This window comes from Lithobates pipiens, unplaced genomic scaffold (genome assembly GCF_037356315.1).
Source record: "Lithobates pipiens isolate NorthernLeopardFrog02 unplaced genomic scaffold, aLitPip1_a1.2 Scaffold_19, whole genome shotgun sequence".
Classification (NCBI taxonomy): Eukaryota; Metazoa; Chordata; class Amphibia; order Anura; family Ranidae; genus Lithobates; species Lithobates pipiens.
Genome location: NW_027507764.1, coordinates 189,075,304 through 189,087,551, shown reverse-complemented (window position 1 = coordinate 189,087,551; position 12,248 = coordinate 189,075,304). Strand labels below are relative to the sequence as shown.

The window sequence follows — 12,248 nt, the reverse complement described above, 5'->3', positions numbered from 1 at the left end:
AATCGAAATATAAGAATATCAGAATATGGCCAAAAGATGTCATCTTAACTCATTCTTCATAAATGTCAAAAGTCTGGATTGCAATGAATCAATGAAATTCAAGGCAAAGACAAGTGAATATGAGTCACATGCCTTCTTCTATCCCCTCAGGGACTCCTATCATAATTTCTAGCTCTGCCCAGCTGATGAGACCACTACAAAACCAAATGATAGCATCCCACACCCATGATAAATTATCAGTCATTTAAACAGAATCAGAATAGAAATGATCAACTTTGGTGGAGTTGTCCTTTAACATATTCTTGCATTATATAATTTTGTATATAATATGTTCCCAAGGTTTATCCTAATATTTAGACACAATACTCTAAAGCAGTGGTCTCCAAACTGTGGCCCGGGGGCCGGATGTGGCCCTCTGCTTGTCTTTATCTGGCTCTTGGGACACTATTTTACCAACTGACACCAATGATGGAGCAACTGTTCCACCTACTGACACCATCAATGGGGCACTATTCTCATTGATATCAACAATGGGGCACTATTCCTTCCATCAAAACCAATGATGGGGCACTGATGCCGGGGCATTTTCTACTCCCACTGGACACTGTCCAGCCCCCTTAAAGCCTATATGATAGTAAACTGGCCCTTTGCCTTGAAAGTTTGGAGATAACATATCTTTATTTATATCTTCATATAAAAGTGAGAATCTCTAAGTGCTGCTACAAATGAGGAGTAAACCGGAAAAAAAGATTGCATAAATTACGCAGGTATTTTTTTCCCGGTTAAGCTTTTATATTTAGTAGGTATTTAGCAGGAATTTTGTAAAGTTAGCTGTGTTGTTATCTCCCAATAATGGTTTTAGTGTATTTTTTGCGAAGATATTGGTTTGATAAACATTTGCGCAAATACCAAGGGGTCTAAAAATTCAGTAACAATTCTTTTATTCTAGAGGTCATATGCTTTCAGAAAATATATGGTTTTGGGGTCTTTCATAAATTCCTAAAGCTGTAAGGGAAAAATTAAAACCTTCAGATTTTTTGAGAAATTTGTATATATACATTTTTGCGTACGTTCAATTTTTCACCATTTTGCAAAAAGGCACAATGTAAACATTACATGTATTTGTTATTTATTAACTCAATACAGGTTAAACTTTTATATTTAGTAGGAAATTTGTAAAATTTGCTGTGGATTTATCTGCTAATCACGATTTTAGTGGATTGTTAGTAAATCTAAATTTGCACAAATATCGTGGGACCTTAGAAATCAGTAGCACCTTCTTTTTAGTTTACTGGTCATGTGCTTTCAGAAAATATATGGTTTGGGGGGGAGGGGGGGTCTTTTACAAACTTTGAAAGCTATAAATGAAAAATAATAGAGCAAAGGAAAAACTGAAAAAATGGTCTGGCCACCTGAGGGTAAAAATGGAGCACAAGGCCTGGCAGTGAAAGAGTTGATAGCATGGGGCAGAAGTGACAATTAACGATGCTTCTGCCCACCAATACTATGAAGTCAAGCGGGGGCCATCTTCCCCTCACTCAGCATCCAGGCAGTGAGGTGACAGGATGTGATGATCCCCACCACTACAGACGGCTCCGGTTAGCGGCGGAGATGAACGGAGCACAGCGGGATTGGGCACCTCTCCCACCATTGATAAAAGTGATCTTGCGGCGAATCCACAATGGAGTCCACTTTTATCCTAAAGAAAAACGTACGCCATTCCCAAACATACTGGGGTTTATGGCAGCTCGCTGCTGCCATAACAACAGTATTTAGTGTCAAAGTACCGACGTACGGGTATGGTGTTTTGCGTGAAGTGGTTAAAGCAGCCCATTATGAACTGCAGAATATTTATTCCATTTATAATCATCTACCAAGACAAAGGGGATACGCTGCAAAAGACAGCCAGGAAAAAGTGTGGCTTCTGTATCATGTGACCACGTTAACTGGCTCTCAACAGTCACATGATCGGGGGACAATCCCGCTGGCTCCAGATCAGAAGCCTAGACCAACAGCTGCCAGAGACTCAGTGAGCATGCTCTGAGCACACAACTCCCTGCTGCCGTGAACGCATATGTAAAAGGCAGCTGGATGTTAAGTCCAAATTTTTTACCACCAGATATGTGCGTTATGCGGCCGTCAAGAACATAACTTTCAAAGCCAAAAAAGAAAACCACATGATTTCAAATTTGATTGCTTTCTATATATAGATTGGCTGAAAAAAAAAAATATAGGAGCCAGAGATCCAATGTGGCAACAATGCTACTAATTTTTTGTTGTTGTTGTTATACAATTGAAGCATGTTTTATTGTCCCTCAAAGGTAACTGCTAGTTCCTTTGCAGTTACCTAAATTCAACATGCATTTGTTCGGTACTATTACAGCAACTTTTTTCCACCTCTGCACTGGTTTTTATAAACTAAAAGCCAAGGTTTTAGAACACAAAAAAAAAGCATATATAATAAACCTCAGGATTTCTATTCATTCTATGTAGACAGACTATGGAGATACAATTATGAAGCAATATACACAAGGTCATAACATGTCTTACTTCTCTTTAAGCTCTTCTGTTGTTCCCTTGTCAGGAAACATGGAAGATATTGCCTCGAAGATTTTATCAGAAGGAAACTTCCGAGGCAGCTGGGTCTCCTTGTCTGGTAGGGAAAGTAAAGTGAGGTTTAATTGCACACATTCAGGGATAACAAGGGTAAAAGAAAACACAGTGATGACCACTCACCATCCATGCTGTCCTCCTGATCCTTTTCTTTGTCTTCTCTATCATCGTCCTGATTGTCATCACCATCCTCATCATCTTCATAATCACTGTATTGGCTTAGGGCATTAACCAACTCCACAAATATCTCATCATTAATAAAACCGCACTCTGCAAAAAACAAAAAAAACGCTACAGATCAATTACTCCAATAAACTGCAGGAACATCAATACAAATAGAAACATCAATTTGGTATAACTGGGCAGGACTTCACAGTGTCAAATCAACAAAAACGATACTACCTAGACAATACAAGTGCCAATGGCTTCAAAGTTTACTTTGAATGCAGCAAAAATTTATTTGTGCCACACAATACGCCGCCAAAATTTCTAATGAAAATAACTGAATAGACATTTACATGATCACGCCTTTTGCTTTAGGTGAAAAGATCTATTATGATCAAAGACACTTTCCAGCATACTGGAATAACTATGAGCCTCAATAAGCACTGAACCTCTATGTTTAAATCCCCTTTTTACGACTGGAATAAAAAAAAAAAAACAAACAAAAACAAACACAGAATCAAAATAAGTCATCCATCTTAGGACTTATTTACATTAAGGGCCGGTTCACACAGCGAGGCGCGGCGAGGCGTCTCCGACTTGCCTCGCCGCGACCTGCGGGGACCTCAGCGGCGACTTGCAGAGGACTTCTGTATAGAAGTCAATGCAAGTCGCCCCCGAAGTCGCCCAGAAGTAGTACAGGAACCTTTTTTCTGAGTCGGAGCGACTCGAGTCGCTCCTCTCAGAACGGTTCCATTGTACAGAACGGGGGCGACTTGCGGGAGCGAGGCGAGGCGAGTCGTGTCGCCTCGCATCGCCTCGCTGTGTGAACCGGCCCTAACACCACCCCTATTGAAGATTGATCCCTGGTGGATCGCTTTTTAGAGGGTGGGGTGATACTGCCGCTTCCTGAACGGCTTTTTATATCAAAAAGGGGGATTTTCTTTTAAAGAGTGCACTGCAACCATCACCAAGTCTACAGGCATACCCCACTTTTAAGTACACAATGGGGTTTATTTACTAAAGCTAAAAAGTGAAAAATCAGGCTCACTTCTGCATAGAAACCAATGAGCTTCTAACCCCAGCTTATTCAATTAAGCTTTTGTAATAAAACCTGGAAGCTCATTGGTTTCTATGCAGAAGTGAGCCTCATTTTACACTTTCCAGCTTTAGCAAATAAATCCCATTTTGTACTTAAAAGTGGGGTATGCCTGTATTTTTGCAGCCACCACCCACCCTTTACCAGGCTTGTCTGTGTAAAGAAGGTTTTAGTGAATAAAGCCTAATGAGAGCTCCTTGTCTACACTACACGGTACGAATATATAACCAATGATTTATTAGGCCAAGTACAGCAATAAACACAGGAAAAACTGACAACGTGAAATTTTGCTCTGCAGTACTAAAACAAAATCAGAGCTAGGTTTACATTTAACCAACTATATTTCTGAAAGCTTCCTGAAATCAAACCATAGTTTAACTGGATACAAGTTCACGTTTAAAGAATCCGTCAAAATAGTGGCAAAACAGGCAGATATACAAGTTGGAATCGTTCCCGTTCCCAGGATTGTCTACAATTGTGACTTGCACATGTGTGCATTTCACAAAACACAAAAATAGAAGCATTTCAGCATTTTACATTGCTAATGTTCCCACCAGCTCAGCCTGACCCATGATCGCTATAGAACAAGAGCTTTGCATAGCTGCCAAGAGATTTGGCTGGAAGAAAACATGACCGCTAACAGCTGCAATTATCAGCCAGCTAGACAAAAGGCTTCCACCAAGGACACAAACATGATAAAAAGGCACAACTATTTACCCTTTCCTAACCAAGGACGCATATAAATTGACCAGTAGTTTGGTGAGATAGGGCCATGTTCAGCACTTTAAATCATTTTACCAACTAAAGTCTTTTGTAGTGTATGTATGTAGTTTTATCGGCCAGATGGCTGAATGACCGGAGAATTATTGAGCAATAATACCAACTTATTTCATGATTTCTGTGTTAATAGCAAATTATGCCATGTAGATAAAAAGAAAATGTCGTGCTTTTGTACGGGGTTTCCTTCTTATTGTCAGGATTTAAAGTGGTTGTTACCTCCGTACCATAAAAACCTCCCATCCCCTCATAACATATCATTGTAGGCTAGCAACTAACGATTATTTTCATGAGCGATTAGTTGGCCGATTATTGTTTTGATTAATCGGATCATAACTAAAATTATACACCACACTTTTTTTAAGGTAATATGTAAAGTTTAAAATAAAAGGCAAATCATTCTTAAATATCGATTTGCAGTGGTAAATGTAAATAACCAACTATATGGTTCAGGAGCAAAATCTCGAATCCACTCTGAGAATAACAGACAGAAGAGATATACTATTAAGCCCCATACACACGATCAGATGTTCTGCTGATTTTATTCCTTCAGATTTACCAAAACCATATAATATGAGGCCCAACCTTAGGAGTTTCAATTTGTATGCAATCAGGCAGGCCCTTGCACTACATGGTTTTGGTAAATCTGAAGGAAAAAAAAAAATCAGCAGAAAATTTGGTGTGTATGGGGCTTTAGAGGTTGAATCTGGTAAACAGTATCGGACTCAGATCAACTTTTTCATTTTTTTTTTCTTTAACCACTTCAGCCCCGGAAGGATTTACCCCCTTCCTGACTGCGATTCAACGCTGCGTTGCTTTAACTGACAATTGCGCGGTCGTGCAACTTTATACCCAAACAAAATTGACATCCTTTTTTTTCCCCACAAATAGAGTATTCTTTTGGTGATATTTGATCACCTCTGCGGTTATTTTTTGTGCTATGAAAATAGAGCAACAATAAAATAAAAAAAAAGCATTAATTTTTGACTTTTTTGCTATAATAAATATCCCCCAAAAATATATAAAAAAATATTTTTTCCCCTCAGTTTAGGCAGATATGTATTCTTCTACATATTTTTGGTAAAATCGCAATAAGCATACATTGATTGGTTTGCACGCAAGTTATAGCATCTACAAAATAGGGGATAGTTTTATGGTATTTTTTTTTTTTTTTTATTAGTAATGGAGGCGATCTGCGATTTTTAGCAGGACTGCGACATTATGGCGAACACATTGGACATTTTTTACACCATTTTGGGACCACTGTCATTTATACAGCAATCAGTGCTAGAAAAATGCATGGATTACTGTGTAAAGGACACTGGCAGTGAAGGGGTTAACCACTAGGGGCGACGAAGGGGGGTTAAGTGTGTCCTAGATTCTAACTGTGGGGGGGGGGGGGGGGGGGGGCTACAACACACATGAAAGAGCAGTGATGTCTGTCCTGTCACTAGGCAGAATGGGGTAATGCTTTGTTTACAAAAGCATCTCCCCATTCTACCTCTCCATGACACGATCGCGGGCACCCAGCGGACATAGAGTCCACGGTCACAGCTTCTTAAACGGGACATACCTGTACGCCCTTTTGCCCACCAGCATCATTCTGCCGACATGTACAGGCTTGCGCTTGTCAGGAAGCGGTTAAATAAAAAGACTGTTTTGTGGATTTTAAGACAGAACTGTAATATATTATGCATGACAGACTCCCTTGTGATAGGCAGGTGGCTTGACAAATGCGACCGTTGCTTGCTGTCGTTTATGCTGGCCATACAAAAACAATGTCTTCCTTCAAAATCAATGTTTGTTTTTGACCACAGGCAAAGGAAAACTTGAAGGAGCAGAATAGAAAACTTCTTAGTCAAACCGATGATTCTGGCTTGGTCAAACCCACCTCACCGACAGGCCTGGCTCCTCCTGCCTTCAGAGTGCCCCAATAGCAAGCTGAAAAAGTATAGTAGAGAATGCCCCATAGCAAAGGTAAAAAAAAATCTGCCTTTAGAACCACTTACTTTCTGCCCAGGACTACATGGCCCATGAAGCATTGCTCCTCACACATATACAAGTTCTCAGGCACTTACTAACATGTATGGATGGTGTACTGAGCTGTATGTGTGCTTCACTGTATTTCCTGATATGTGAACAAATACATTCTGTATGCAGGCCAACTAATCGGCTGGCAATTAATCGATTATGAAAATAGTTCACAACTATTTTCAAAATCGATTGTTTTGGCCTTAGTTATGTGCCCCAGTGCTATAAAAAAATCTGCTGATCTGTACCTATATCAGAGCGTCTCCTAGCCCTGACATGACTCCACTCTCTCCCCAGCTGACAGCTATAGTGGGCGGTGCCAAGCACTGCCGCTGACGTCAGCTAAGGGGGGAGTGACAGTGGAGGAGTCACCTGAGCGCCAGGAGACGTCCTGATATAGGTACAGGTCAGATTTTTTTTATATAATACAAGCACAGGGACACATGTCGTTATGTTACAGAAGGGATGGGAGAATTTTATTTTAGTAAGGATAGCAGCTGGTGGAGAGGGGGCAGACAATGACACAGAGCAGACAGGCAGGGAAGGAGAGGAGGACAGAGCAGGGCTGTGGATGATTGCAGGTAAACTGACCACGGTGTTCGGGCTCAGCAGCCATGATAAACCGTGGTCAGTTTACAGGGGAGGGTATAAGAAGGCAGGATGAGCCAGGTTTTTTAGACGATAGAAGGGGCCAAATTAAACAACACATGCACTGTGCTGTATAACATGCTTTAAGGAAATCAGTTTCTAACTTCAGCTTGTTCAACTGAGCTTTGACAAAAAAAAAAAACTGGAAGCCGATTGGTTTCTATGCAGAGCTGCACCAGGTTTTGCACTCTCCAGTTTTAATAAATCAATCTCCCTGTCTCTTCTGCAACAAAACACACCAGCATGTAAAATGAGATGCGTATGCGCAGCTCAGCGTGCATCGCCAAAAGCAGTGCCGCTATCCCATGCCCACCCAATGAAGAAGGCCAAAGACACACAGAAGATGTCAGTGCCAGCAAGGGATGGTTTTGACCCAGAACAAGTAGGCAGTTTGGGAGATCTGGCTTCTCTCACAGTGGGTGAGTAAATCAGAAAGGAAGTCAGAAGATTAGAATGACAGTTACAACCTGCATTTTTAGGAGGTCGGCTTACATATCTCTGAGAAATAGTTTCTAGTAATTAAGAACTTTGGTACTTTTTAGAAAGCAGGATATGGTTTTCAAACAGTGTTGAAATGACTAAGAAAATCCAATCGATAAGTTAACCTAATATCACAGAAGCAGAGAAGTTCTAGCAACTATGAATGCATGTACTCGGATTGAATCAAGCTAATGAACAGCTCAGCTTAGGCAGGAAAAGACCAGGGAAAGCCCCTATACCAGTGATGGCAAACCATGGCACCCCAGATGTTTTGGAACTACATTTCCCATGATGCTCATCTACACTGCATGAGAATCATGGGAAATATAGTTCCAAAACATCTGGGGTGCCACGGTTCACCATCATTGCCCTATACTCTAATGGAAGACATTTCTTCTAGCTCAGACCTGATGGAATATAAAACCAAGATTGGGAGCACAAATTTAAACGCTTATGCCCCGTAAACACGGTCGGACTTTCCAACGGCAAATGTGCGATCGGAGCTTGTTGTCGCAAATTCCGACCATGCGTAGGCTCCATCGGACAGTTTCCATACTATAACTATAATACGACTAAGTCAATTCAGATGACAGAAATACGACTAAAACTAAAATGGTCAAAAGACTATGACTAAAGCTAAATTTAAATTTGACATCAAAATGAACACTGCACTACCACATAAGAATAAGTAGGGGGCATCTATCTACTAAGCCCTGAAAGAAAAAGAAAAATGGCTTCTCTTTTCTTAATATTTAATGCTCGTAATATATGCAGGTAACATGTGCAAAAGGTATTACAACCAATAGAGTATACTTTTTTTTTTATATTTTAAAAGTTGCACTATATATTTATCACAACAGATGAATCTGTTTGTAGTGCATGTTCAAAGCTGAAAACCATGAATAAGAACATGTTAATAGATTTTTACTCCACGCAGGGCCAGATTTACATCTCAGGAGTCTATAGGCAGAGAATTCTGAAGCGCAGACCCCCCCCCCCCCCCCAAAAAAAATAAACCCAGTAAGACCCACTTTATTTTTTCTTGATAAAACTACTGCAGAGGTCTAGGGAATGCAAAATGTCAGTAAAAAGTGACTTTATTTTTTGCAAAAAAAAATAAAAAATTAAAAACAAATTCTCTTTTCTTTTTGCTTAAACCCTTTGTGACTAATGGTAAAACAAATATTAAATGCCTAAGCCCAACTTTGACATGTGTTTTTTTTTTTTTTTGTAAAATCTTTTTTTATTGAGTTTTTCAATAGCATAGAAAATTGCCCACACCTGGGCCAACAGTACCCACGCAGGGGCAAACTCTCCACTACGGCTACAACCGCAGCAGGGCATAACAGGTAACACAACATGATCGGTCTGCCTCTGAGGCAACAACAGGCCTCAACCAGGCAGACCGATAAAAAAACAAAACTAAACGTATCTAAGCCCCCATGGAGGGGAGGGTTAGCAGCAGGAGAATCCGTGCTCAAAAGCAAAAGTACACGATGTCAAAGCATAGACGTACAAGTAATACCTGGGTCAGTCTATTACCATATCAGGACCTTAATGGTGGTCTAAGGGTTAGTTACTGCATCAGTCGCCGTAGTGCTATCAGCTAACCAACAAGTCCACACCTTTTCAAATTTTTTTGGGCATCCCCTACCCTCGTAGGTGGCTCTATAAAGGGGCAAACTAGCATTCACTAGACCCTTCCAGAACGTGACAGAGGGGGGAGATGATTTCTTCCAATTCATCGTGATGGCCTTACGTGCATAGTATAGTAGTAAGGATATGAGTAGTTTCCTAGCTCTGTGGATTATCAACTGCTCCACCAGCCCCAGCAGACAACATTTAGGATCAAAAGGAATACTAATCTTAGTAATGTTAGCTATCACCTGGAGAACTTCCTTCCAGTAATGCCCAATTGCTGGACAAGCCCAGAAAATGTGAAAAAACTCCCCTGGCTGATACGAGCATCTCCAGCACGCCGGGGAATGTGTCGGCGACATCTGGTGCAGTCTATGGGGTGTGTAGTGCGCTCTGTGTATAATTTTATACTGAACAAGTTTGTCCCTGGCCGAGACCAGTGGAGAGAACGGGAACACCCAGATTTCCCCCCAATCATCATCGTCCAGTTCCGGTATGTCCCCCACCCACTTCCTGCGTAGGGAGGACAGTTCGGGGATGGCAGCAACCAACAGGGACCTATAAATCTGAGAAGTGGGTTTCTCCAAATCCTTCACCCAAATCCTTCACTTGACCTAAGAACTGACATCTATGAGCATGGGCGATCTGGAGATACCTGAAATGAGCCCGTGCAGGCACGTTAAACTTCGTACACAACACATGAAAGGGAGCAAGCTCCCCATTGGTGATAACATGCTCCAGAGTCAGTATTTTGTATCTGGCCCAGGCCTGAGGATCCGGGATAGTGGTGAACTGTGGTAGGTTGGGATTCAGCCACAGGGGGGTGTGAGGAGACCAGGTGTTCGGCGGGGACTCTCTCAGCGCCTCCCCCACCCTCCATGCCCTCATAGTGGTGCGCATGGAAGGGGTGAGGCAATGAGGTGTTTTGGGTCCCCTGAATACCAACCCTTTCAAGGCCTCCAGAGACCCCACTATAGCTGCCTCCAACACCGTAGCAGAGTTGGTCAGATCTGGCAGCAACCACCAGTGGACAGTCACAAGCTGAGTAGCCAAGAAGTATTTGTGGCAGTCCGGGAGAGCCAAGCCCCCATCGTCCACCGGCCTGGTCAGAGTGGTATACTTGAATCTAGGCGTTCCAGATCCCCAAATAAATGAAAGGAAGAGTTGTTTAAGTGAATTAAAGAAAGTTTTATTTAGCCATTGTGGGGAATTCCTAAATATGTACATTAGTTTGGGGAGGACTTTCATTTTTAGAAGGTTAATGCGCCCCATGAGGGAGAGGGGAAGATTACCCCATGCCCAACTTTGACATGTGTTAGTAAAAAAAATACATATCACAACTACTTTATTCATCCAGGTGGATTTATACCTTGTTTTTTTCAGGACAAATTGGGCTATCATTTGGTGATAAATGGTAATGGATATCTCCTGGGTTTTTTTTTTTTTATAAAAAGTAAAAACTGGCCCAAAGTAGTTAAAAAAAAAAAAGTTTTTATTATTATTTCCTGCTACTACCATAACCTACCAAAGGACAACCCAAAATAAATTCTCCTGCTCCTTACGATCGCAGTGATGCAACATGTGAATGTTAGTTGTTGTATGTATGCGTAGTACAGCCCAGAAACAATAGTGCACATTTGTACTTTTTTTTCTTTTTTTTTAATCCTACCTAAAAAACACAACGACACGAACACCAATACTAGTTTAAAAAAAAAAATCCTGTCAAAAAAATCCTGACCCTGACCCAATCACTTACCCTAAAGTCAAACCTTGAGCTAGGTTTTTTTTTTTCTACATTCTACACGCTTTTATTTATTTATTTTCCTTCCTGTAGGCACATCCCTACAGTGCCTAATGGGAAATCCAGCCCTGACTCCACTAGTATATAATGAGTTTGAGAAAATGAGAAGTTCTAGAGAAATCTAAACCCATAAGATCTTAGTCAACTATAACGTACTAGAGATTTTAGTCAACTAAAACGACATTTTAGTCAAAAAACAGACTAAAACTAAATTGAAATTTGATGTCCAAACTAACACTGGATACCAGCAATGCATCCCTGAATAGAAATGAGTAGCAACACAAAGATTAAAGTTAATGGAGCTTCTCATCATACCCCTGTCACCATGGACCTTTCCATCATAGTTTTTGATCAATTCTTCTATAAATGTCCCATCTTGGTCCAGCACCTCATCTCCCATGTAAGGAATGTTATGTAGGACAGTTTCATCTTCTACCTAGAATAGAAAAAAAAAAACACAAACATACAACTGAAAAAACATAAAGCTGGTTTTAAATCTGCTATTTAAATACAGTGCAAGTACTTGGAACACAGCAGTTATCTACCAACTTGAACTTTGAAGGAAGTTATTAGAAGGTCTCAACTACCAACATCAGTCAATCATGAACAGGTCTGACATTGTGTATGTCAGAGGGCACTAATCTTGCAATAATGTACCTTACATAACAATATGTTTAAATCGGGGCGTCCGACCCTATGACCTTCCTGAGCCAAGATAATTGAATTATCTTGGGCCACACATAAAATACACCAACAATAAGGATAGCTGATAAGCAGAAAAGGTCGGGCAGATCACATGTTAAGGACCACTGATCTAGATAATATACATATCTAAGAATAAAACTTCATTTTTTGTAATAATTTCTATTAAGAGGGCAACATAAAACTAGTGTGATATGACACTTTTTTTTTTTATAAGCCAACACATCAGTATCTGGTTGGGTGGATGTAGTAGCAATTCTCAAAGAATTCTCTAAGTGCTCATCAGATATTTAGGTT

The 12,248-nt window shown here is 40.6% G+C and overlaps 1 protein-coding gene across 7 annotated transcripts in view; it reads right to left on the bottom strand.

Moving 5' to 3' along the window:
• EZH2 (enhancer of zeste 2 polycomb repressive complex 2 subunit) overlaps positions 1–12,248 on the bottom strand; it is an 81,655-nt gene that overhangs the window by 22,853 nt on the left and 46,554 nt on the right. For all 7 annotated transcript variants that reach the window (XM_077491594.1, XM_077491591.1, XM_077491596.1 and 4 more), the window contains exons 5-7: positions 11,565–11,685; positions 2,737–2,883; positions 2,551–2,653 (exon numbers count right to left, since the gene is read on the bottom strand). In XM_077491594.1, coding sequence (XP_077347720.1) covers positions 2,551–2,653; positions 2,737–2,883; positions 11,565–11,685 — 371 coding nt within the window. The remainder of the gene's footprint in view (positions 1–2,550; positions 2,654–2,736; positions 2,884–11,564; positions 11,686–12,248) is intronic.